Source organism: Cnephaeus nilssonii (genome assembly GCF_951640355.1).
Source record: "Cnephaeus nilssonii genome assembly, chromosome: 17".
NCBI lineage: Eukaryota > Metazoa > Chordata > Mammalia > Chiroptera > Vespertilionidae > Cnephaeus > Cnephaeus nilssonii.
The window spans coordinates 2767334-2791279 of NC_137088.1; the positions used below are offsets into that span (position 1 = coordinate 2767334).

Below are 23946 nucleotides of genomic sequence, written 5' to 3' on the forward strand. Positions count from 1 at the left end.
CTGAGCTGGAGGCAGAGCCCCTCCTCACTGGGGATGCAGCAGGGCTCACATGGATCGAGTTCTACCAAGAGCTCATTTCTTCCTCCTTTTTTTCTTCCTGTCATCCAGTATGTTTACTGAATGCCTTTTACACAACACCTTTTACATACTGCAGTGTGGGGCATACAGACTTAGTGTAAGGGTAAGACTTGGCTCCAGTTTCAGTGAGTTTGTACTTTTAGCTTTTTTCATTATTATTGAATTTATTGGGATGACATTGATTAATAAAATTTAAATAGGTTTCAGGTGTACAGTTCCACAATACATCATCTGTATATTGAATTGTGTGTTCACCACCCCAAGTCAAGTCTCCTTCCATCACCACTTATCCTCCCTTTACCCTCTTCTACTGCCCCCTAGCCCTCTTTCCCTGTGTCTGTGTCTGAGTTGTGGTTTTTTGTTTTGCTTTTTCACCCAGCCACCCAACCCCCCTTCCCTCTGACAGCTGTCAGTCTATTCTCTGTATCGATGAGTCTCTTTCTATTTTGTTAGTTTATTTTGTTCATTAGATTCCACATATAAGTGAAATTAAGTGGTACTTGTCTTTCTCTAATTGGCTTCTTTCGGTTAGCATTACATCTCCAGGTCCATCCATGCTATTGCAAATGTTAAGATTTCCTTTTTTCGCCGGTTTGGCTCAGTGGATGGAGCATCAGCCTGCGGACTCAAGGGTCCCAGATTCGATTCCGGTCAAGGGCATGTACCTTGGTTGCGGGCACATACCCAGTGGGGAGTGTGCAGGAGGCAGCTGATCGATGTTTCTCTCTCATCGATGTTTCTAACTCTCTATCCCTCTCCCTTCCTCTCTGTAAAAAAATAATAAAAAAGAAAAAAGAAAAAAAAAGATTTCCTTTTTTCTCTACCTATTGACATTCTCCACCACCACACCTTTTCTTCTCTAAAATGACAGGAATTCAGGTGACCTAAACGTACTTGCTAATTAAAATCTGTTCTCTAAAAGCCACTCCACAATCAGCCAAGCACACTGTAAGCCAAACACTTATCTCAAAGCAGTCTGGGATGAACAGGGCTTATGCTGGTTACAGACACTGACTTCCAAACACAGAGTGGTTACTGATGAATTCTCATCATACTAATGTTCAGAAAGAAATTTCATTTTCAAAGCAGCTGATATACTACTTCCTGTCTAAGACCTAATGAACTTAGACATCAGCAGTCATTCCTTCAGAGGTTCGGGATCTGCTCTGTCACCTAGTGGCTGGTGGCTCAGCAGTAGTTCTAGTGATTGGCTCTTGTGGGCCCCTCTTTCCCCTGCAGCGCGGTGCCCTTGGTGGGTGTTTTTGGAAGTGTGTAATTAATGCTAAAACTTAAATTCTGTTACTGAATCATTTCACAGCTGTTCTTGGCTTCCTTGTTTTGAGAGGCTAAGTATCTGACCCATCAGGACATACACATTCATAATTCCTGGCGCTTTAAACTGAGCAGCCTAAACTTAAGTTCTAGTTTCCCTCAGCTCTGAAGGGTCCAGCTGGCTTCATTTTGTTTCTCTTTCTGTTCAAGAGAACATAGACGTTCTGTTTCAAGTTGTGTCTGCACCTTAATACGAGATATCAGCTTTGAAGTAGCATTTTGTGTTGAATAATTAGAGACTTGTGTTTCAGTTTTATTTTGGGAGATGGAGGAATTTTAGGATGACCTGATTGTTGATGTGGTTGTCTGCAGCAGCTTGTCTTGTAAAAGATTATTTCTCTTGTGTTCTTCCCCCACACTTTATTATTAAAAATTGGAAATATGCGGAAAAATGGAAATAACTCAGTGAATCTTTATGTTAACATATTTGCTTTATCACAAAGCAAGGTAAAGCTTTCTTTTTTACCTTGTTTCCCCCCCCCCCCCCCCACTTTACAGCTAATAGTAAAGTGGGGAGAGAAACAGACATGCACAGTGCCTGCACATACTAGACATAGTAGAGCAGGTTAGCAAATGAGTGAGTGTGAATGAATGAATGATCTGAATAGGACATGCTTCCAGCTCCAGGACACAAAGAAACAGTTCCCAGCTGAGTCCCTGCCCTTAGAGGGTTACTGTTGGGCGAGGAGGTGAGAAACCACTTTGCCAGATAGCCCGTATGAAGCCTTCAGTGCAGGTCCGCATGGTCAGTATGGCTAATGGAGTTCAGAAGAGGGAAGATGATCCCTGAAGTTTGGGACAGTTGACAAAGGCTTTTTGGAAGAAATGGAGCTGGAACGGGGCCAAGAGGTAGAACAGAGCCTGAGAGCTTAGATGGGCACAGGGCATTCTGCGCCACGGGCAGCCTGAGGCTGCCACGTGTTTCGGAGGGGTGACTGGTGGATAGCCAGCTGCCCACTGCAAGCCCTTCATTCGGTGATTGGAGAGTGGACTATCTTCTTTGTGGTCCAAGGCAGGGCCCTGGCCTGTTGTAGGCAGGACCCACTCCCAGTTAACTCCCACTCCAAGGCTCTGCCCTTGCTGCACACTTTGCCTAGAATATTCTCCCTCTAGATGGCTGAGTGGCTGCCTCTTCCTTCTGGCCTCTGTTCAATGGAAACTTCTCTGTCCCCCCTCCCCCTAAAGTAGCAGCTCCTTCTGGTACGCACCCTCCTGCAGTCCTCCCCAACGTGCTTTGTTCTGCTTTGTGCTATGTCCCCAAAGCCTAGCACAGTGCCTGTGATTATATAGCCATATGTGTGTACATGTATAGGTATGTATAGATATAGAGAGTTGGTGCTTAGGGAACAGTTTATGCATGAAGGAATGAACAAATGGGAGTTCTGAGGTGGGCAGAGAGTCAGCAAAACATAGTGCAGGGCCAGTCACTTGTGGGCAGAGTTGAGTTACCTTGTCCTGCTTAGAAAAGCTCCAGGGAGTTCATGGCATTTTCTCTTTGAAGGACTCATGCTCTAAATCAGTGGTTCTCAACCTGTGGGTCGAGACCCCTTTGGGGGTCGAGCGACCCTTTCACAGGGGTCGCCTAAGACCATCGGAAAACACAGATATTTACATTACGATTCATAACAGTAGCAAGATTACAGTTATGAAGTAGCAACGAAAATAATTTTATGGTTGGGGGTCACCACAACATGAGGAACTGTGTTCAAGGGTCTCGGCATTAGGAAGGTTGGGAACCACTGCTATAAATGAAGCCCGTGGTGATGCTGCTGCCTCTTGTCCTCTTCCCAGGACCCCTGCAGTGCACCATGAGTTGGTAATGCCCACTGAGGACCTCTGGGAGCCATGTCAGACGAATCCGCCTCAGGGAGCGATCCAGACCTGGACCCGGACGTGGAGCTGGAGGATGCGGAAGAGGAGGAGGAGGAGGAAGAGGTGGCAGTGGAGGAGCACAGCAGGGATGATGATGAGGACCTGCTGGATGGTGAGTGCTGGAGGTGGCCTTATCTTTTCTTCTGATGGAGTCTTTGCGGGCTGTTTCCAGTTGGGTTTCTTAGGTCATCCATCATGAAAAGACAGAGACTGCAAACACAGCAACCATGAACTCACACGCTTCTTCCCAGGAAGTGGGCTATCCTATATAATAAAAGCCTAATATGCTAAGTGTCTGCATGTCCGGTCGGCCGTTCAACCAATCAAAGTGTAATATGCTAATGATATGCTAAGGCCACTGAGCCGCTTGCTATCACATGCACTGACCACTAGGGGGCAGTCGCTCCAACCAATAGGTTAGCTTGCTGCTGGGGTCCAGCTGTGGAGCCCTCCTGTGGTCCCTCCCTGGCTGGCCAACCTCCCACGTCCCTCCCTGGCCCTGATCTGCACCAGTGGGGTCCCTCAGCCTGGCCTGCACCCTCTCGCAATCTGGGACCCCTCGGGGGATGTCAGAGAGCCGGTTTTGGCCCGATCCCGCAGGCCAGGCCGAGGGACTCCACTCGTGCACAAATTCGTGCACCGGGCCTCTAGCTTAAAACTACAAATTTCCCTCTAAGTGCTAGCTCTGTCCTTTCACAAGCACTTTGTCACACTTTCTCCTACTTGATTATCTTTATAGACTTGGTGACTTATTGGATGTGTGGGGCAGGTTGAAAATGGAATAGGTAAAGCCTGGGAGGAGGATGAACCTTTGCCAAGGTGGGAGGAATAGGAGGGAGCGGATGGGAAGTTCAGGATAGTTTTAGTTTTGCTACATTAAACTGGGTGTCGTCTCCCCCTTGCCCTTTGAATGTTGCCTGGTAGGACATTAGTCTGAGAGCTGGCTGGGCCAGAGCAGGGAGGCTTTGGCTACTGGGGAAGATGTGCTCTTTTTATAACATGTTAGGGCCCCATGGCATGGTGTGACAACTTTTGGTTTTGGTTTTTATTCCTCTGGGTTTTTTGTTTTGGTTTGGTTTTGGCTTTTTTCTCTTGATGTCTCTACTGGGCTTTCTCTATTCTTTTGAAATGGGCACAGTTGGGTGTCAGCATCTTTGGGGTCTGTCGTTAGAGGCAAAAGTTCAAAACCTGGTGCCTCTGGAATGAGCTTTCCTTATGCAGTGGTTTTTCTGGCTCAGTATTTTCTTCCAGCTCAGCTTCAGGGTTAGTCTCTTGCTGGGCATGTAGGAGCCCTCAGTGGAGAAGTCCGAGAAGCCCTGTTTTAAGTTAGCTAATCAAGGTCTGGACACAGACTGGCTTGATGGGTACGTCGTTTTAGAACATCTAGGCCTTCTTTATTTTATTTTACTCTTGTCTATTTTATATGGCGTATCAGGATAGTAGGAACCTGGAACTGCAGGTAGATAACGGCTTGCTTAGGCCCTCTGTAGCCTGTTTCACAGCCATCTTGTTGACAGCAAGCCTCCTTGATGTCAACTTTGGCTTCAGGCTGACCCCGTCCACCTTGGACCACTGAATAAGGAAAGCTGGTCTCTTTCTCAGCCACTGGGTCTCCGGCTCTCCTACAGGAAGTTTGCTTTTTCTCTGACCCCATTCTACTTGTCCTCTTTGCTTGCATGTAAAGAAATCAGGAGTGAAATGTTCTAGGCAGAGGGCCAGGGCAAAGGCCCTGCGGTGGAAACAAATCTGTATAAGAATCAGAAAGGTAGAAGCCGTGACATCTGGAGCATAGAGAGCAAGTGGCGGAGGTCGGCAGGGGCCTACAGGGTGGTGGTTTGGGATATACCTGGAACCTGGGGTCTGTTTACTTGGGTTCTAACAGGTGCTATTTCAGACTCTCACTGTGAGCACCGGACTGATTTTTCAGAACAGCCTGAGTCAGAGTTTAGGGTGACCTCTTGTTAGAAATTAAGTGGTGCCAATTTTAAAATATATATATATATATATATATTATTGATTTTTTTACAGGTAGGAAGGGAGAGGGATAGAGAGTTAGAAACATCCACGAGAGAGAAACATTGATCAGCTGCCTCCTGCACACCCCCTACTGGGGATGTGCCCGCAACCAAGGTACATGCCCTTGACCAGAATCAAACCTGGGACCTTTCAGTCCGCAGGCCAACGCTCTAGCCACTGAGCCAAACCGGTTAGGGTAAGTGGTGCCAATTTTGATACCAGTTTCTTTCCTTCCTTTCTGTGTGCCAGGCTTAGAGACACAAAGGACAGAAATCTGCTGGGGATAGAAGATAGTTTTGTAAATCTGCCTCAGAAAAGCATGTCATGTGTTGACTCAGTTATTCAGAGTGACTCTGTAGGACCTTTAACACTTCTTCCCAATAATCCATGGAGTGGGAGCTTCTGGCTGTGGGTTTAATTTGTATTTCCCTGATTATGTAAGGTGTTGAGCCTTTTTCCATATGCTTGTAATGACCATTTGCACTTTTGTAAAGTGCCTGAACACATTTTTTTTTTTAAGAAAACTTTTTTTTAAAAATATATTTTATTGATTTTTTACAGAGAGGAAGGAAGAGGGATAGAGAGTTAGAAACATCGATGAGAGAGAAACATCGATCAGCTGCCTCCTGCGCACCTCCTACTGGGGATGTGCCCGCAACCAAGGTACATGCCCTTGACTGGAATCGAACCCGGGACCCTTCAGTCCGCAGGCCGACGCTCTATCCACTGAGGCAAACCGGTTTCGGCAAGAAAACTTTTTTTTATTGATTGATTTCAGAGAGAAAGGGAGAGGGAGAGAGATAGAAACATCAATGAGATCTGAGCGCACAAGCTGGGCATGTGCCCTTGACTGGAATCGAACCTGGGACCCTTCAGTCTGCAGGCCGACGCTCTATCTATTGAGCCAAACCGTCTAGGGATGAACATATTTTTTTAACCTCTTTTCTTTTTTCCATCCATCTCTTATTGATTTATAGTCATTATATCTGAATTAGTTAAATACACACACACACACACACACACACACACACACATCTTTCCCTTCTATATTGATTTTTACCCTCTTAATATTGAGGTTTATGTTTGTTTGTTTTTGCAGTTTTCTCTTTTTTAAATTGTATTTTCAATCAATAGATTTAAAAAAATATATTTTTAATGATTTCAGAGAGGAAGAAAGAGGGAGAGAGAGATAGAAACATCAATGATGAGAGAGAAAAATTGATTGGCTGCCTCCTGCACGCCCTCACTGGGAATCAAGCCTGTAACCTGGGCATGTGCCCTTGACCGGAATCGAACCCGGACCCTTCAGTCCGCAGGCTGGTGCTCTATCCACCAAGCCAAACCAGCTAGGGCAATGAATAGATTTTAATGAAATCAAATTTATCATTTCCCCCTTTATATTTAGTGCTTTTTATGCCTTATTTAAGAAATTTTTGTCTCCCCCAGGGTCATAGAGCTATTTTCCTGTTATCTTCTAGAAACTTTAATGTTTTATCTGCACTTAGTTCTATGATCTATCTGGAGTTGATCTTTGTGTTGTGTGAGGTTGGGGTCAAGTTCATGTCCTCTTCCCCCAATATGATTTTCTAATGGCTCCAGCACTCTGTATTGCATATTTGCTATAACCTTTGTTGTAAACCAAGACAGAGAACTTATGTAACTCTGTCTCTGAACTCTATTTTTTTCCCACATGACCTTCTGGGAAATGGGGTAGAGGAGCGACTGAGCAGTGTGGTGGCTAAGAGCATGAACTCTGGAGCAGATCATCCACCTGGTTGACACTGAATCTTGTCTTTACTACTTACAGCTTTGGGACAAGTTTCCTCCTCTGTAAAATAGCATGCATGCACCCCTGTGGTATCGTGTGCCAAGTTTAACATTGTCCTTAGGCCCCTGTAGTTTTGCAAACTGGGAGTGAGATAACAAGGTGAGTTCAGATGCAGGCTCAGTTTTTTGGCGCACGAGTCCTAGGTTGTGACGCATGCATCCTACTGCATCATGCCAAGAGGCACATGGTAAGATGTGGAATTCGCTGATCTTGGTTTTGTTTTTTTAATCTTCACCTGAGGATATGTTTTCATTGATTTTAGAGAGAGGGAAAGGGAATGGGGAGAAACATCAGTCTCTTGCTTCCTGCATGCGCCCCAAGTCGGGGATCAAAGTCACAACCTTTTGGTGTACAGGATGACACTCCACCACCTGATCCACCGGGCCGGGGCCAGAACGGTTTAAGATGTGGTGTAACGTTATGTAGAAACCAGACATTTCATAATAAGCATGAGGCAGCCATGAAGCACTGGAAAACACTGACTTACGTGACAGACTAAATATCAGCACATCCGTAAACTGAAGCTCTCCAATAAGCCAGCAGTGGTTGTTGAACCCAGAGGCTGAGGGTTTGTTCAAAGAATGCCGGGTGGTAAGAGCTGGTTTAGACCCGTCTCCTCTTTATAAAGAAAAGGGGGAATCTGAGTCTGTACCAAGTGTGCATGAGAATTTTATATGCTGTGTCTAATCATTTTAAATTCCTACTGCAGATGTCCACACCCACCCCCTGCCAGACAGGAATTCACAGCCAGGCCTCACAAGTTGTAATGTTTGATAGTGAACTTGTCTGTGATATTGAAAGGCTGTCAGGTTCTGTTCTTCCTCCTCCCAGGAACAGTTCACTCTGCAAGGCTAAAACCAGAAGGAAGAAATACAACAGTTGGCAACAAGTTCCCATTGCCCAGCAGATCAAGTTCAGACCCTTGGCCTTATTCAAGGCCTGCCCTCTGTACTTGGACTCTGTCTTATCTGCCTTCTCCCTAACAACCTAGCCTCCAACTATTCCTCCGAGTGGTTACTTAATAAATTTGCTTGTGAAATAGAAACAAAACAAAAAGCCTTAAGGCCAGGAGAACATCAAAGGTCATTGTCCAAACCAGTTCAGAGGACCCAGCAAAACACCAAGCTGAAGTGTGCCAACCCAGCCCCAAGTGTGATTGGTGTATAGGCCAAGGTGCAGTGCTGGTGAAAGTGGCTGTTTAGCAGTAGCCATCCCTCTTGGGGAGTCTGCTGTCCACACTCCTGGTTCTTTGGTAGGAGGGATTTGATGGCCTTGTTTTTTAGGAGGAAAGAACGCAGGGCTGTGAGTTAGGCGGAAGGTGACAGTACTGTCATGTGACAATACCACGGGGGTATTAGCTCTGTGGAGGCGTGAGGGGCCTGAAGGAATGCTAGTTCCTAAGGAAAACAGTTTGCTGAGCTTTCCTCCCGTGGTGCTTCATGTGGAAACGGGAGAGGACTGTCTAGGAGGGTCGTGAATTTGGTGGCCGTTAGTCTGACTGGCAGCCGCACTTCGGAGCTTCTCTTTCTGTTCGCCTGGCTGGCTGGGCGCAGGAGCAGGGGACCTTGCTTCCTCAGCAGGCGGGACCTGCCCCTGAGCCTACGCCTGCGTCGCATTCCCGGCGCTTCTTGCCACCCAGACTCCGTCCGCCATCTCTGGGAGGCCTTTGTGAAAGGCCGGCTGCAGACTCCGTGGTAACAGAGAGGGGACTGTGATGTTAACGGCATTGCGGTGGCCCATCATGAACAGTCCTTGTCTGGTGCCTCCCTCCGCCATTTCCCCTTTGCTCTTCAGAAGCACAGGCTGTCTACCTGAAACCTCCAGTGGCCTCTCGGTGTGAAGGCCAAGGAAGATGCGTCCAGGGCTGATGCACAGGAGTGAATCGCCCAGGCTGTGCACTTGTTAGCATGTGAGCATGCGCGCACACAGCTCCACTCCCCCTATCCCCTGCCACCCTCCACTCTTGCAGTGGCCACCTTAGCATCCCTTCCCCACCCAAACATGAGGCAGTGAAATATACTAGTAGGTGCTAGGAAGAAGAGGCCTTGGGTGGGCCTCCCTGGACAGGGGCTGACTTCTGTGCTGACTCCAGGAAGGATCTTGGCTCTACACCTAAGTCAGCCTTGGGAGAGGGGATCCTGGGAAGAGAGAGGGAAGTGGCTGGGTTGGAAGGCCCTCCTGCTGCTTTGCTCACTCATTTAAAAAAATATATATTTTTTTTATTGATTTTTTTTACAGAGAGGAATGGAGAGGGAGAGGGATAGAGAGTTAGAAACATCAATGAGAGAGAAACATCGATTGAGCTGCCTCCTACACAGCCCCTACTGGGGATGTGCCCGCAACCAAGGTACACGCCCTTGTCTGGAATCAAACCTGGGACCCTTCAGTCCGCAGGCTGACACTGTATCCACTGAGCCAAACCGGTTAGGGCTGCTCTCTCATTTTTAATGAGCCCCTATTGGACTGCCTGCGTTTTCTTAATCTTTCCTCCTTGTTTAAAGGCTATTCCTTTTGCTTGTGCTCCTGTATCTGCTCAGAATGTTCTTTCCTTCCTCCTTTACCAGCTGGTTCCTACCTACTCTATTACATTGAGCCCAGGCCTCCCCTTTCCCAAGGAAGCATCCTCGTTCCCAGGCCTAAGCAAGCCTGGCTTGGGGTCCTTTCCCCAGGTGTGGCTCTGGCACTCACCTCCTAGTGGATGTGCTTTCCTGTGTGAACCATTCCGTTGTGCCCTGCACAGGGCCTGCACGTGCAGATGCTCACGTGTGTGTAAGGCTGAACTCTGAGCAGGTGCAGAGAGGCCGCAGTGGCCGTTGGGTGGCAGTCTTATGGCAAGTTTAGAATAAAGAGGTGGTCTGCAATCTCAGGGGGGTGTTGATGTGTGTTTGTAATAACAAAATGCAGTTTGTGCATGTCATTCTCTTTTAAAAGAATTCTTTTTTATTTTAAAATATTTTGAAAAGCTTTTAAAGTTACATTTGACATTCAATAGTACATTACTTTCAGGTGTACAGCATAGTGGTTGGGCAGAGGTTTATACACGTAGGAAGTAATCCCCCAGTGAGACTAGTACTGTCTGACACCATACAGAGTTATTACAGTATTATTGACTGTATCCCCTAAGCTCTGCTGTACATCCCCATGACCGTTTTGTAACTGCCAATTTGTACTTCATCCCTCCCCCTTTTTCACCCAGCCCCCTAAACCTCTTCCCATCTGGCAACTGTCAGCTTGTTCTCTGTATCTATTAGTTTGTTTCTGTTTTATTTGTTCATTTATTTTGTTTTTCAGATTCCACATATAAGTGAAATCATATGTATTTGTTTTTCACTGTCAGACTTATTTCACTTAGCATAATATCCTCTCTATCCATCCATGTTGTGGCAAATGGTCACTCTTTTTTCTTTTTTAATCCTCACCTGAGGATATTTTCCCATTGATTTTTAGGGAGAGTGGAAGGGAGGGAGAGAGAGAGAGAGGCGAGAAACATCAATATGAGAGACACACCAGCTGGTTGCCTCCCACATGCACCCGACTAGGGCTGGGGATTGAGTCCGCAACAGAGGTATGTGCCCTTGACCTGTACATGCCCCTGAACAGGAATCGAACCAACAACCCCCTTGGTATGAGGGCCAATGCTCTAACCACTGAGCATGGCCAGGGCTGGTCATTCTTTTTTATAGCTGAGTAATATTCCACTGTATATGTGCACCACATCTTTATCCAATTGTCTATTAGTGAACACTTGGTTATTGTAAATAACGCTGCAGTGAATATAGGGGTGCAGATATCTTTTTGAATTAGGGTTTTGGATTTGTTTGGATAAATACCCAGAAATGGGATTGGAAATAATTTTTAATTATTTGAGTTAACTCCATACTGTTTTTCATAGTGGCTGCGCCAATCTGCATTCCCACCAATAGTGCACGAGGCCTCCCTTTTCTCCACATCCTCGCCTGCACTTGTGTGTTGATTTATTGATATAAGCATTCTGATGGGTGTGAGGGATATCTCATAGTTTTTAATTGGCATCTCTGATAATTAGTGCTGTTGAGCATCTTTTCATATGACTATTGGCAATCTGTATCTCCTGTGGAGGGAGAAGTGTCTGGTCAGGTCCTCTGCCCATTCTATAATCAGGTTGTCTAGAAAACAAACTTTTTGAAGGGAAGGAGTGGTATACATAGTCCCTAAAACACCTAGGACAGTGCCTGCATGTTGTATGTACACCCTCATAAGTAGGTGGTGAATTGGACAAGTGAGCACTTGAAGACACTTGTTCTTCCTGTTGGCAGGTAAGACGTGCTTAGAGTCACACAGGTGAGTGTGAGCTGTGTTTGGAACCCAGCTGTTCCTTTCTGAGCAGACTGAGGCCACGAAGCTTCCTTACTCAGACCGCAGCGCAAACTTATAGCAAGAATGATGGCTGTCATTTTTGAGTGAGCCTGCCCTGGGCCAGGCTTGGTGCTAGAAATGGGCACTGGTTAGTCCTCACTGTAGCTCTGACGTGTGGGCATCATTATCCTCATTGGGTAGACAAGTCCATTGAGGTCCCGAGAGATGTAAGTAACTTGCCTAAGATCACCAGCTAATAAGTTGCTGAGTTGAAGTTTGAGCCCAGGTGTGTCCGGCATCAGAACTCGTTTTCCCAGTAAAAGTTGGTCCCTGGCACCTCTTTCCCCTGGTCTTTTCAGACCCATCCCTGGAGGACATGTACGGCACTGAGTGTGCCCAGCCGGAGGAAGATGGGCAGCGGCCACCGCGGTGCACTTCAACTACCTCATCTCAGTCTGAGCCTTCAGAGCAGCTTCGGCGCCACCAAGGCAAGAGCCTGGCCTCTGACGACCCCAAAAAGAAGAGAGCTCAGAAGCCCTCCCACATGAGGAGGAACATACGGTGAGTTGTGCTCCGGGTAAGAGGAGAAAGCGGGGGGCGGTAGGGGATTGGTACCTTCCTTCACTTGAAGGCTGTCAATAGCAGGAGGACTGGTCTGAGCAGCAGAGTCTTCTTTCCAAAGGACAAACGTGTGAGCGTGTGCCCAGATGAATAGTGAAGGTGCCGCTCAGGGCCAGATGCGGGCAGACGGATGGCACTCGAGCTCTGCCAGGCAGTGTCCCACTCTGGAGGCCCCACGCATGATAGGGTGCTCTGCTTGGTTCTTCCATTATTTTTTCCCTTATGTCTCAAAACAAGAGGAGATAAACGAAGTTGAGTTCTAATCTTCTTAGAACTCAGCTTCAGTGGGAGGGGATGTCTGGTCCCGAGCACGGCTTCTTCCTTGAGCTTAGAAATCAGCAAGCGTGCACTTCCTTCACTGCCCAAATCCCAACGGCCCTCCGTCTACCAAGGAGAGAAATGCTCTTTTTCTCCTCCTACCCTCTTTAACATAATGACAACTCAAAAATATTACTCTGAGTTTGGGAAATAAGGTTATAGAATCATCCATAATCCTACTTTCCATATGCCAACTCTATTTTTATCGGCTTTTCAGCTCTATGAATCACATATTACTCTATTTTACTCTTGTTCTGCTATGTGCAGAGATGAGTCGGCAGGGGCATCTGTCAGGAAGTTAAATAATATTATAAAAAACATATGAGACCAATAGGTATATATATAAAATATAAGGCCAGGGACGCCTGAGCCTTGAAGTCCCTTTTTTTCACACCTTGCTCATTTCGTGGGTTTGGTGGGACTGATGTTTCACCGCTCACCTCTGTGCTCTGAGCTCAGCAGTGCTGAGTCCCCCGTAGCTTGACATTGCATCGCTCAGATCTCAGGTGAACCCAAGTGCCCTCTCATTGTGATGCTTAGGAAGCTGCTCCGGGAGGACCAGTTGGAGGCAGTTACCAAAGCAGCACAACAAGAAGAGTTGGAGAGAAGGAAGCGCCTGGAACAGCAGAGGAAGGACTACGCAGCTCCCATTCCCACTGTTCCCTTGGAGTTCCTTCCCGGTGAGCAGTGGTGGCAGGAAGGCCTGCGAGCCCATGTGGTCAAGGACAGATCTGGGGTCAGGTCTGATCTCTCAGGAATCCTTTCACGTCATTCAGCTTCTTGGGAGCACTAGCGCAGAGGGATCTCATTTACAAAGTTCAGATGACTGAACGTGTGCTCCTCAAACTGACCTTATTTAAATTTCTGCCCCTTCCCCCCTTAACTTGGATCTTAACATGTCCAAGGACTGGGGCCTGTTCTAGTGCTCAGGTGGAATCGGAGTAAGAACCAGCTGAGAAAAGGGGATTTGGAAAGAGGGTGGAGGGTTTTCGAGATGCCTTCTGCTTCTCTCCTGGGGGTAGTCCTGGTGAGAGCAACAAAGGAGGGGACATTTGAAAAGAACGCTTGTGCCACATGTGGTTTGACGTTCCCTTCCATCTTTCTTTTCTTAGAGGAAATTGTCTTAAGAGCAAGTGATGGTCCCCAACTGCCTCCTCGGGTCTTGGCCCAGGAAGTCATTTGTTTGGACAGTAGCAGTGGCAGCGAGGATGAACAAAGCAGCCGAGATGGTAAGATGACGCCAGAACTTTCATAGAAGAGTTCAGTCCTTCCTCATGCACATTGAGGTCTCAGATTCCCTGAGTCGTCCTGGTAAATGTAAATCTCCCCTTGTCTTAACTTGAAGCTGGAGAGAGAAGTCGTCATAGGTGATAACAAGGCCTGCCTTCCTTCCCGTGCTCTGTCACTCTCACCGTGGGCAGTAAGTCACTCTGCTCCCTGGGCTTGTCTTTGTTTGTCTTGTCGGCTGTCTCAGAGGTGATTGAACTGAGCTCTGGTGAGGAGGACACTCTGCACATTGTGGACAGCAGCGAGTCTGTCAGCGAGGAGGATGAGGAAGAGGAGAAGGGTGGCACCCACGTGAATGACGTCTTAAACCAGCGCGATGCTCTGGGGCGCGTCCTCGTCAACCTGAACCACCCTCCGGAGGAGGAAAATGTCTTCCTGGCCCCACAGTTGGCTCGGGCAGTGAAACCCCATCAGGTACAGCAACTCTTGACTCTCTTCGTTTCCTTCCAGCTTCCTCACTGTGGACATTGCCTGCTGGTGCTTGTTGGCATCACAGCCTCTGAGGTACTGTTGGTACCACGAGCAGCTATGGGAAGGCCTGGTCCTTCTTCCTAGCAGTTGACGCTTCAGGATTCCCGATGAATGGGAAGGGACATGCCCCCGGTTCGCCCTGCCATGTAGAACATGCTGGATCTCTTGGCTTAATGATCTGGAGCCTCCCTCTGGGACCTGTGAGACTGGTTGAGATGCTCTCTGGAAAGCAGTGCTTTGATGAGGAAGCTGAGGCTCCAGAAGAGATGTGAGAGGCAGAGGTCTGAGGGCCTTTCTCATGGGAGGGAGCAGAGGAGTTGTGTTGACCCAGAGCCTGGAACCAGGACTAGTGAGCGAAAGTTCCACAGGGACAGAGTTTGACCCAACATGAGAACTCCAACAGTAAGAACGGCTCCTCATGGAGTGGGCTGCTGGAGGTGAGCAGCCAGGCCACGGCTGAGTGAGGGGCCCTGCCAGGAGCTAGGAACTGCAGCTTCTTGCCTGGGATGGGCCCCGGTGCCAGCTGAAGGTTTTTCTGTTTTCTCCAACAAGTCTGTCGCCAGCCAATAGACTGGGCAGGGTGCAGGGAGACTTCTTTAGGCGTCCATACCAGCTGTCTGCTCTCTCACTTCTGACTAATTCAAGGTGAACCCAGAGCCCTGGTCTTTGCCAGCCCTCCTGACATTTGTGTGTGTTCCTTGCCAGATTGGCGGGATCCGGTTCCTGTATGATAACCTGGTTGAGTCCCTGGAGAGGTTTAAGACCAGTAGTGGCTTTGGCTGTATCCTGGCCCACAGCATGGGTCTGGGGAAAACTTTGCAAGTGATCTCCTTCGTCGACGTCCTCTTCCGCCACACGCCAGCCAAAACTGTCCTTGCCATTGTGCCGGTAAGAGTTCAGGAGGCACCACCTAGCACCCTCTGAAGAGCTCGGGGAACCCTTCCTGGCCCTGAAAAGCTGGAGGAGCTCAGCTCGGAGCTGGCTCCTCAAAGCGCTCTTTCTGGCCTGGCTCTCCGACAGGTTAATACTCTTCAGAACTGGCTGGCAGAGTTCAACATGTGGCTCCCAGCTCCCGAAGCCCTGCCAGCCGACAGCAAGCCTGAGGAGGTCCAGCCTCGCTTCTTTAAAGTTCACATCCTGAATGATGAGCACAAGTAGGTGGCCTGCCCTCCCTCTGCCCCTTTCCTTTTAGATTTCTTCCCGGGGCCTGGGTGTCCAGGGACTGTGCCTCTCCTCCCAGACTCCTTTGGGTTTTGACGTGTCCCTCTCTCTTCTTGCCACTCATTTTTTCTCTACCTGGCTTTTCAGTAAAGGCGGAGTTGTGTGGCCTGGGAAACTTCTTGTGTCCTGCTTGAGGCTGCTGTTACACCTGAACACTCGGCAGGCAGGGTCTCATTTCCCAGGTGTACCAGGATACCATTCAACATGATAGAACAAAACTTCCCATCTGACCTTTTACCTTTCACTTTCTCTTTTCCTAGCAGCTCATCAGCCTCTTCTTTTAAGCAGCGCACCATTGATCTATAGTTGACCTTTTTTTTAACCCTCGCCCGAGGATATGTTTATTGATTTTTTTTTGAGAGAGAGAGAGAAAGAAAGAAACATCAGTGTGAGAGAGAAACATCGATCGTTTGCCTCCTGCACATGCCCTGACTGGGGATTAACTCTGCAACCTTTTGGTGTGTGGGACAACGCTCCAACCAACCGAGCCACCCAATCAGGGATACAGTTGACCTTTAATGGTACAACTTCCAGGCTTTGAAAGGTGCAAACCTGTTTTTGTTTCAGATTTCAATAAAATTATATTTCCTCTCCATATATTCAACCTGATTCCCAAAAATCTAGAGGTATGTCTTGGTCCAGCAGGGATATCTCGGCATGGATATCGGGAAGGCAGGCTTGGTCCTCTGTAGAGGCTGCCTCCTGCGAGGCTTGGTCATTCACATGTAAATGAGGAGACTGTGGTGGCCCCCAGGTGGTTGTCACCTGCTCCTCTTGCTCAGCTTTCCGGACTGAGTCCCCGTGCAGCAGGGCTCAGCTGCTCAGGAAGGAGGGACTGTGCCGAGTGTCCTTGGTCTGGGCTGCTCTTCCTCTCCTGCTTGTCCTGGCTCTTCAGCTACCAGGACCTGGGCAGCCGAAGTGCAGGAGGCAGCCCTTGCCTTAGTACTTTCTGTTTACTGTAGGAATAACTCGCCCTCAGATACTGTAGTCATGCATGTACATCCAAGGAGGTTGCCGCTTTTGCTTGCCTTGTGCCCTTGAGTTTCTGTTTTTTTGCTATTTAACCATCATCAGTGACCCCGTCCATCCTCGCTGCGATCTCTAGGATGCTGGGAAAGTCCTTGGGCAGCGGCCAGCCCTGTGCAGCTCCCCTGGCCTCTGGCAGTCAGGATCCTGAGTGTACATCAGCACAGCTGTGCTTGTGAGCACTTCTTCCCGGGAGCAGCGGGAGCAGTAATATTTTCTCTCTGTTCACTCTTTCAGGACAATGGCAGCTCGAGCTAAAGTGATGGCTGATTGGGTGTCGGAGGGTGGGGTGCTGCTGATGGGGTACGAAATGTACAGACTCCTCACCCTGAAGAAATCCTTTGCCACAGGTAGACCGAAGAGAAGCAAGAAACGGTCTCACCCGGTCATCATTGATCTGGATGAGGAAGATCGCCAGCAGGAGTTTCGGAGAGGTGGGCAGCCTCTCCTGGGGTCCTAGGGGTTTTTCAGGAAAAAGAAATAGTGTCTGCAATAGCGCCTCGTCAAGTGGGAAGCTTTATTGATGTGAGTTGTGTTGCCTTGAACCAGAAATCCTGGCTCTTGGAGGCCGTGGATGAGCGGTTAGACCAGGCCCCAGACTGGCTCAGAGGAGCCCCCGGCCTGTTTCTCTCACAGAGCAACTGGGAGAGTAGCTGCTGCCTTTACCACCTCCTAGAGGTGTTCTGAGACAGCATGAAGAACATGTTTATCAAGTCCTAAGTCACAGATAGACAGAGTAATGATACTATTGCTTGTGAATTTATAAAACAAAATCTATCCCGGTTTGCTAGTGAAAGCCATTCCTCTCAGTTCTCCTCCCTCTTCCAGGGGCCTTTGTCCCTTTGGGGAAGAAAGTTTCCTGAGGGTTCAGAGGCCCTCCGTCTTAGGTCTCTTCACCCTGAGGTTATGTGGTTGTAGGGTCGCTTCTGTTACACAGCTGGGATGAGCTGGCCTTCTAGCAAGGACTGGGGGGTGAGTCCAGGAAGACTTGCCCTTAGCTGGCTCCCCTCAGCGAGCCCTCTGCCACCGAGATGCTGACCGTGGTGAGAGCAGGCTGAAGTGTCCAGACCACTCCTGTCAGTTTCACCCAGACTCACGTTTAGTCCTCGGCGGGGGCTCTGTAAAGCCACGCGCTCTGCTGCCCAGTTGGTCTAAGCCCTAGGAATGCGAGTCGGTTTTACTCTGAGCATAAAGGGGGGATAAGGAGGGGGGGAGAGATTTTCTCAGAGTCAACAGGCCAGGCTCACGTGTCACACGCCACATAGGAGCTTGGATGGCTGGCTCCCTTTCAGCGATGGGGGCTGACTCTTGCTTTCCTGCTTCCTTCATTTCTTCTGTCTCCTCCAGGGTGCACCCCTACTTCTCATACTGTTGACTAAGAGCAGGCCCTCCCACCCTCTGACTCCGGATCCTCTTCCCTCCCTAGAGTTTGAGAAGGCCTTGAGCCGCCCTGGCCCGGATGTGGTGATCTGCGACGAGGGCCACCGCATCAAAAACTGCCAGGCCAGCACCTCGCAGGCCCTGAAGAGCATTCGCTCCCGCCGCCGGGTGGTGCTGACCGGGTACCCCCTGCAGAACAACCTCATCGAGTACTGGTGCATGGTGGACTTCGTGCGCCCGGACTTCCTGGGCACCCGGCAGGAGTTCAGCAACATGTTCGAGCGCCCCATCCTGAACGGGCAGTGTATCGACAGCACGCCCCAGGACGTCCGCCTCATGCGGTACCGGAGCCACGTCCTGCACAGCCTCCTGGAGGGCTTTGTGCAGAGGTGAGCCGTCCTCCGAAGGAGTGGGCGGCACTCCGGGAGGGCCATGAGTCCAACTTCCTTTTACTCAAGGGCATGTCCTGAGTCGCTGGCAGAGGCTGGGTACCGCTGTTTCAATCCTCTGAAAGTTTGGCCTAGAAGTGCTTCTCTCAGAAGTTGATCTGTGGTTACCATGGATGCCTGCCTTACCTGCTGAGGAGCAGAGACAGCTGGCATCCTGCTGACTCATGTGAAAGGGGGACGGGTGGTTCTAAGGGTGGGTCTTGCCTGGGCCAGCCTCTTGGTGCGCATAGCTACGCTGGTCCCAGCGGTCCCCTGTTTTTCCTGGTTAACATGGCATGTGTGGAGAAAGCGTAGAGGAACAGCCCCGAATCGGGGTAAGAACCTGGAATTCCTGGTCTTTGTCACCCTGTCAGTGACCTGGGGCAGGCCACTGCCTCTTGCTTTCGTTTTCATCCTTAAAGTGAGTTTTGTATTTTTTTTGTTTGTTAATGAGTTTCGTCTTGATGGTTGCTGTGAACCTCGAGAGGTGGGTGTGGTGGGAAGCAGGTCTGTTCTGTCCTGCACTGACGCCCCGGCCACAGCGCCTTGTCAGTTCTGGTCTGCGTTCTAGGAGAGGCCACACTGTGCTGAAGATTCACCTCCCTGCCAAGGAAGAGAATGTGATCCTGGTGCGGCTCTCCCAGATCCAGCGCGATCTGTACACACAGTTCATGGACCGCTTCCGGGACTGCGGCAGCAGCGGCTGGCTGGGGCTGAACCCTCTCAAGGCTTTCTGTGTGTGCTGCAAGGTGCGTGGGGGCCTCAGGGATCCTGAGACACAGGCCAAGCATGCACATGGCCCGGGAGTTACTCCTGCTGGGGGTTCCCGATAGAGGAGGAGCAGAGGGGCCGCCCCTGCATTGGAGGACGGGGGGCTCTAGGGAGAGAGGTGTTGGCTGCACGCGCACACTCCTGGGAGTGGCGCTCACACTGAACTGCGAATGGTGCCCTTGTGCTGTGCAACTCAAACTTGAGGAACCACTTCCTTTCTCACTGATGTTTTTCACTTGGAAGAGCGGGTGATGGTAGGACATTGTGGGGCAGTGTCCCTGCTTGCGTGATTGGGACTCAAGAACTCTATAGCTTAAGACTAGTTGTCGGGGCACCTTCCACGGGCATCTGTATTTCATCGGGTTGGGGTGTCTTTCATCCTGACAGTGCTTCAGATGGTTGGGGACAGCAAGGCCATGTGTCTTTAGCACTCAGCCTCGTGAGCAAGTTGATGAACACTCACTTGTCTCTGACCTGGCCAAGTGCTCCCTGTTATCTCACGGGGACCTGTTCCTTAGACAGCTTTCAGCTGACCTGCTGGGCATTATTTCTGATTGGGCCCTGCTGTAATACGTGAGCTGGAGGGGTGTGGCTGGGGATAGATGGCATTGCAGAATATTTCCATTGTAGCCACAGTCCTCGAGACCAGGGCAGACATGGTCTGGAGCGTGCTGCAGTGCCAATGCCCATCTTGCCACCCCTTCTCCTCCCCAGGGATTCTCAACTCCGTCCAGGAGTAGCCCCTCAGATGACTTACGGTTGGTCAGCTAGAAGGCAGATACATTTGTCCATAGGGAGACTTTGTCTTGCTTCATACTGTGGTTGACGGTGGCCACTCAGTGAAACAGGAGCATTCTTACTGAACAAGAATAGAATACAAGGCTTATGTACCAAACATACTGGCTTGCCCCTGGTGTGACCTCTCCTGTTTGTGTGTCATGTGATCAGTCAGTCAGTGGAAACGAACATGCAGGTCTTCAGCCCGAGGGTGTTGGGATATTTAAATTTTTTGGTGATTGTGTGCTGTGGGAGGTGTGTGTTTGAGCAAGGACATGTTTCCAGACTCTGGAACAGCTTTACATTGTTCTCAGCCCTGGGCCACCTTGTTTCTGACTTGACCCTCAGATCTGGAATCACCCTGACGTGCTGTATGAAGCCCTTCAGAAGGAGAACCTGGCCAATGAGCAGGACCTAGACGTGGAAGAGCTTGGCTCCGCGGGGACTAGTGCCCGCTGCCCGTCACAGGGAACAAAAGTCAAGGGGGAGGACAGCGCCTTGGCCGCCTCGATGGGAGAGGCAGCCAACAGCAAGTTCCTACAAGGGGTCGGCTTCAACCCTTTCCAGGAGCGAGGCAACAATATTGTCACGTATGAATGGGTGAGTCGGGCATGTCCTCCTGTGGCCGTAGAGCACTGCTGAGAAGGGATGTGTGAAGCCCACGTGGGGAAGGGTGGGGTGCGCAGTGCACATGCTGCCCAGGCCTGCGCAGGGACCTATGAAGGCGGCCCGTGAGCTGCTGTCTTGGAGGGAGAGAGTTCTGTGGACCTGCTCAAGCTGCCTCATTTCTCTCTCGCAGGCCAAGGACCTTTTGACTAATTACCAGACGGGGGTCCTGGAGAACTCTCCCAAGATGGTACTGCTTTTCCACCTGATCGAGGAAAGCGTGAAGCTTGGCGACAAGATCCTCGTGTTCAGGTAGAAGAGAACTTTCCGAATGACACTGTGTGGCTCTGGTAACAGCGACACATCCCTGCAGAGCGAGACGTCTGGATCATGCCAGCCCCCTTTCCGCTCTCCGTGCCTCTGCAAGCCAGTGCTGCTTGGGGGGGGTCTTGCATTTTGTCTTTTTCTTGGAGTGTTTTGGTCCAATGCTGTTTTCTTCAGAGAACAATTTGAAACCATAGGCTAACATTGTAGATCACAGTCTAACCCTTCCCCTGTGGCCAGGCCACATCTGGCCTGTGGCCTCTTATTGTAAAGCCTGAGAACTAGATTTCACATTTGAAAAGGGTTTTAAGAAAAAGGAAACGCAGCTGAGACTGTGGTCTGCAAAGCCTAAAATTATTCACTGTCTGGCTCTTTACAGAAAACACTTGCAGGTCCTTGGTCTAATCTGCTTCTCTTTCTCTTGGCCTTTTTAAAATAAGTAAGCTTTGTATATAAGGCCAAATAAAGCAATTTGTTCCAGAGTCACATTCTCAGTCTGGCCAGAGCTTTGAGTCCCATCAAGGCCTGAGTCCTCAGGGAACAGACACGGAGTAGATTGCTTCTCCTGCGTTCTGCCCAGTATGCTCCAATGAGAACTCAGTGGCAGCAGCCTGGCTTGGCAGCCTCGGAATGAGGGTTTCCGCGTGGGACCCATTTGCAAGGGCAGCGGTGGTTCTGACGGGGCGGGGGAGCTGCTTTTATGGATCACTCCTGAGGAGACCGGTTCTGCAAACTCGGAAGCAGCCGAGTGCTCGTCTCCCTAGTGAGACGCGTGAATTGCCTGTGGCCTGTAGTTGGCTCTGAAGTCTACTCATGTGGTGTGGGTTTTGTTTTATTTTTAAAATAACTTCTTATTGATTTTAGAGAGAGAGGAAGGGAGGATAGAGAGATAGAAACATCGATGAGAGAGAAATTTCATCGATTGGCTGCATGTGCCCTGACCAGGAATCAAACCAATGACCTCTTGGCTCCTGGGTCATCGCTCAACCATTGAGCCACACCGGCTGGCCACAGTGTGGGTTTTTAATGCTGATGCTATTGGAGACTAGGCACTGAATGAAACCCCAGAATTTCCCAGCTGAGCAAGTCATAGGGTAGAGAGTTTTTAGCCGGGTGCTGGCAGTAATTGTGTGGGTGACTCTGCTCCCACTATGAGCTAGAAAGAATACCCTGGGTGGTTCTTTGTGGGGTTACCTCTTACAGGGAGTAGGTTGTGGGAGCTCCCACCAGCAGAGGACTGCACACAGTTGTGGGCCTGTTGAGGAGCAAGGTGCCCGTGGGTCTGGGAGCCTTCTGACCAAGTGTTGTTCCTTTCAGCCAGAGCCTTTCCACCTTGGCTCTCATCGAGGAGTTCCTAGGGAAACGAGACGTGCCCTGCCTACCCGGTGCTGAGGGGCAAGGAGGACAGAAGTGGGTTCGAAACGTCAGCTACTTCCGTGAGTTAATTGCTGCCTGGTTCCTGAAGCCTTGGCAAGGTCTGCTTAAGGGTTTTACTTTCTCTCTCAGTTTCTCTTCTACTCCATTCTCTCTACGAAATATTTCGTTTGTAGCCACAGTCCTAGAGACCAGGCACAGAGAGATGAGCCAAGGAGCAGAGAGAGACTGAGGCTGAGAGTGAGCTGCTGTGTGTGAGGTGCTGTCCTAGGGGCTGAGGAGCTCAGGCGAGATGGGGGTGGGGGTTACAGAGAAGTAGCAGGCATAGGCCTCATCTTCATCTGAGACATGACAACTTGAGGACAGATCCTTGGGTTCTAAGGAAGGCAGAATTGTCCTGGTAAGGATGGTCAAAGAAGGCTTCCTGGAGGAGGCAAAGCTTGCACTAGACTTGCAAACATGGAGACGGTTTGACAGATAACAGGGCTTGTGTGGCCCAGAGGTCATTCTAGCGGGAAGGAGTCGAGTGAACACAAGTCTAGATCATGCATTCTCTGTGGGGAGATAGTGAACGCTGGTTCTTGGGCAAAAAACTTAAACTTTTTGAAGAATAAAGCACAAATATGCATATAGGAAGTAAACATATACAATAGATCTGTGGTGGTAAAATTACATGGGGGCATGGTGACTGGAAAAAAACGTATAAAAAGGTTCCTTAAGAGGGTGAGAAGTATTGACCTCAGGCCCTTACTGACCAGATGCTGACATTTGGGCCAGGTAATTCTGTGTTGTCGGGGCAGTCGTGTGCCCTGTAGGATGTTGAGCGGCATCCCTGGTCTCTGTTCACTAGATGGCAGTAGCATCAACTCAGTTATGCCAACCGACAGTGTCTCCAGGCCCTGCCAGATGTCTCCTGTGGGGCGGAGGGTGCTTGTTGAGAAGCATCAGAGGTTCAGGGGTGCGAGGAGACCCGGCACATCGTCTGGCCTGGAGCTTTGTATTGCCTCTGGGTTTGCCCAATGAGTCAGTGCTGAGCTGTGCTTGAACTTGTGAGAACTCAGGTTGGAAAGGTAGGTTGGAGTGCTGATGAGAGAGCCTCCAGTACCAGCCAGTGACACTGAACTGTAGCAGTTCCGTTCTCCATGTGGAAGTCCATTCCCTTAGCTTTGCCCTTTTCTCTGCGTTACCCAAGGTGACAAAAGAAGCCTCCCGGCCTTACTCATGCTTCCCCTTTTCACTCCCAAGTCCCGCCCACTGCTCCCTATCTATTCCTCTTGTGTCTCCCCGTAGCAAGTTGTCCGCCTTGGGAGCTTGTTAACAATGCAGGTTCCTAGAGGAGGAACATCATCCCTGTCAAAACAAGCCCTTGGTCCGTCTGTGCTCTGTCGGGTCAGGATTCGCAGGACTGAGGAGAGGGCCACCTGAGCCAGTGTCTACCAAGCCTCCATACTTAGGGTGACTCTTAGGCCCTCTAAAGTCTAGAACCTTGGCCTTAGAATCGACACAAGATATTAAAGGGAGAAACAGCTTCTTATCCTTGTTGCGCGTGGGAACTACCTGGGGGTATTTTTAAGTTACAGGAACTTGGGTCTCAGGGTAGACCTGAGCTCTGTAGTGTGTGTGCGCTTTGTTTTTAAAACACGTTTGCCCAGGATTTTGCTGTGTCCCCTGCCCTCATCTCTCATTTCTGAGGCTTTCCTTCTGTCCTAGGGCTCGATGGTAGCACCCCTGCCTTTGAGAGGGAGCGGCTCATTAATCAGTTCAATGATCCCAGCAACCTCACCACCTGGCTGTTCCTTCTCTCCACAAGGTGAGTGGGTCCCCGGAGGATAGGCCAGAGGGCGTGTTCTGGGCAACTGGCCACAGGGATAGGCACCCCAA

The 23946-nt window shown here is 49.7% G+C and overlaps 1 protein-coding gene across 1 annotated transcript in view; it reads left to right on the top strand.

The window, feature by feature from the left end:
• The window catches only part of RAD54L2 (RAD54 like 2), a 50782-nt gene that overhangs the window by 19150 nt on the left and 7686 nt on the right, over positions 1-23946 (top strand). The window contains exons 2-15 of the mRNA XM_079794645.1: positions 3202-3394; positions 11821-12022; positions 12941-13080; positions 13513-13629; positions 13875-14101; positions 14864-15046; positions 15179-15312; positions 16643-16839; positions 17832-18174; positions 18785-18962; positions 20110-20361; positions 20561-20679; positions 22009-22127; positions 23776-23875. Of these exons, the coding sequence (XP_079650771.1) occupies positions 3256-3394; positions 11821-12022; positions 12941-13080; positions 13513-13629; positions 13875-14101; positions 14864-15046; positions 15179-15312; positions 16643-16839; positions 17832-18174; positions 18785-18962; positions 20110-20361; positions 20561-20679; positions 22009-22127; positions 23776-23875 (2450 nt within the window). The 5' untranslated portion in view covers positions 3202-3255. The remainder of the gene's footprint in view (positions 1-3201; positions 3395-11820; positions 12023-12940; positions 13081-13512; positions 13630-13874; positions 14102-14863; positions 15047-15178; positions 15313-16642; positions 16840-17831; positions 18175-18784; positions 18963-20109; positions 20362-20560; positions 20680-22008; positions 22128-23775; positions 23876-23946) is intronic.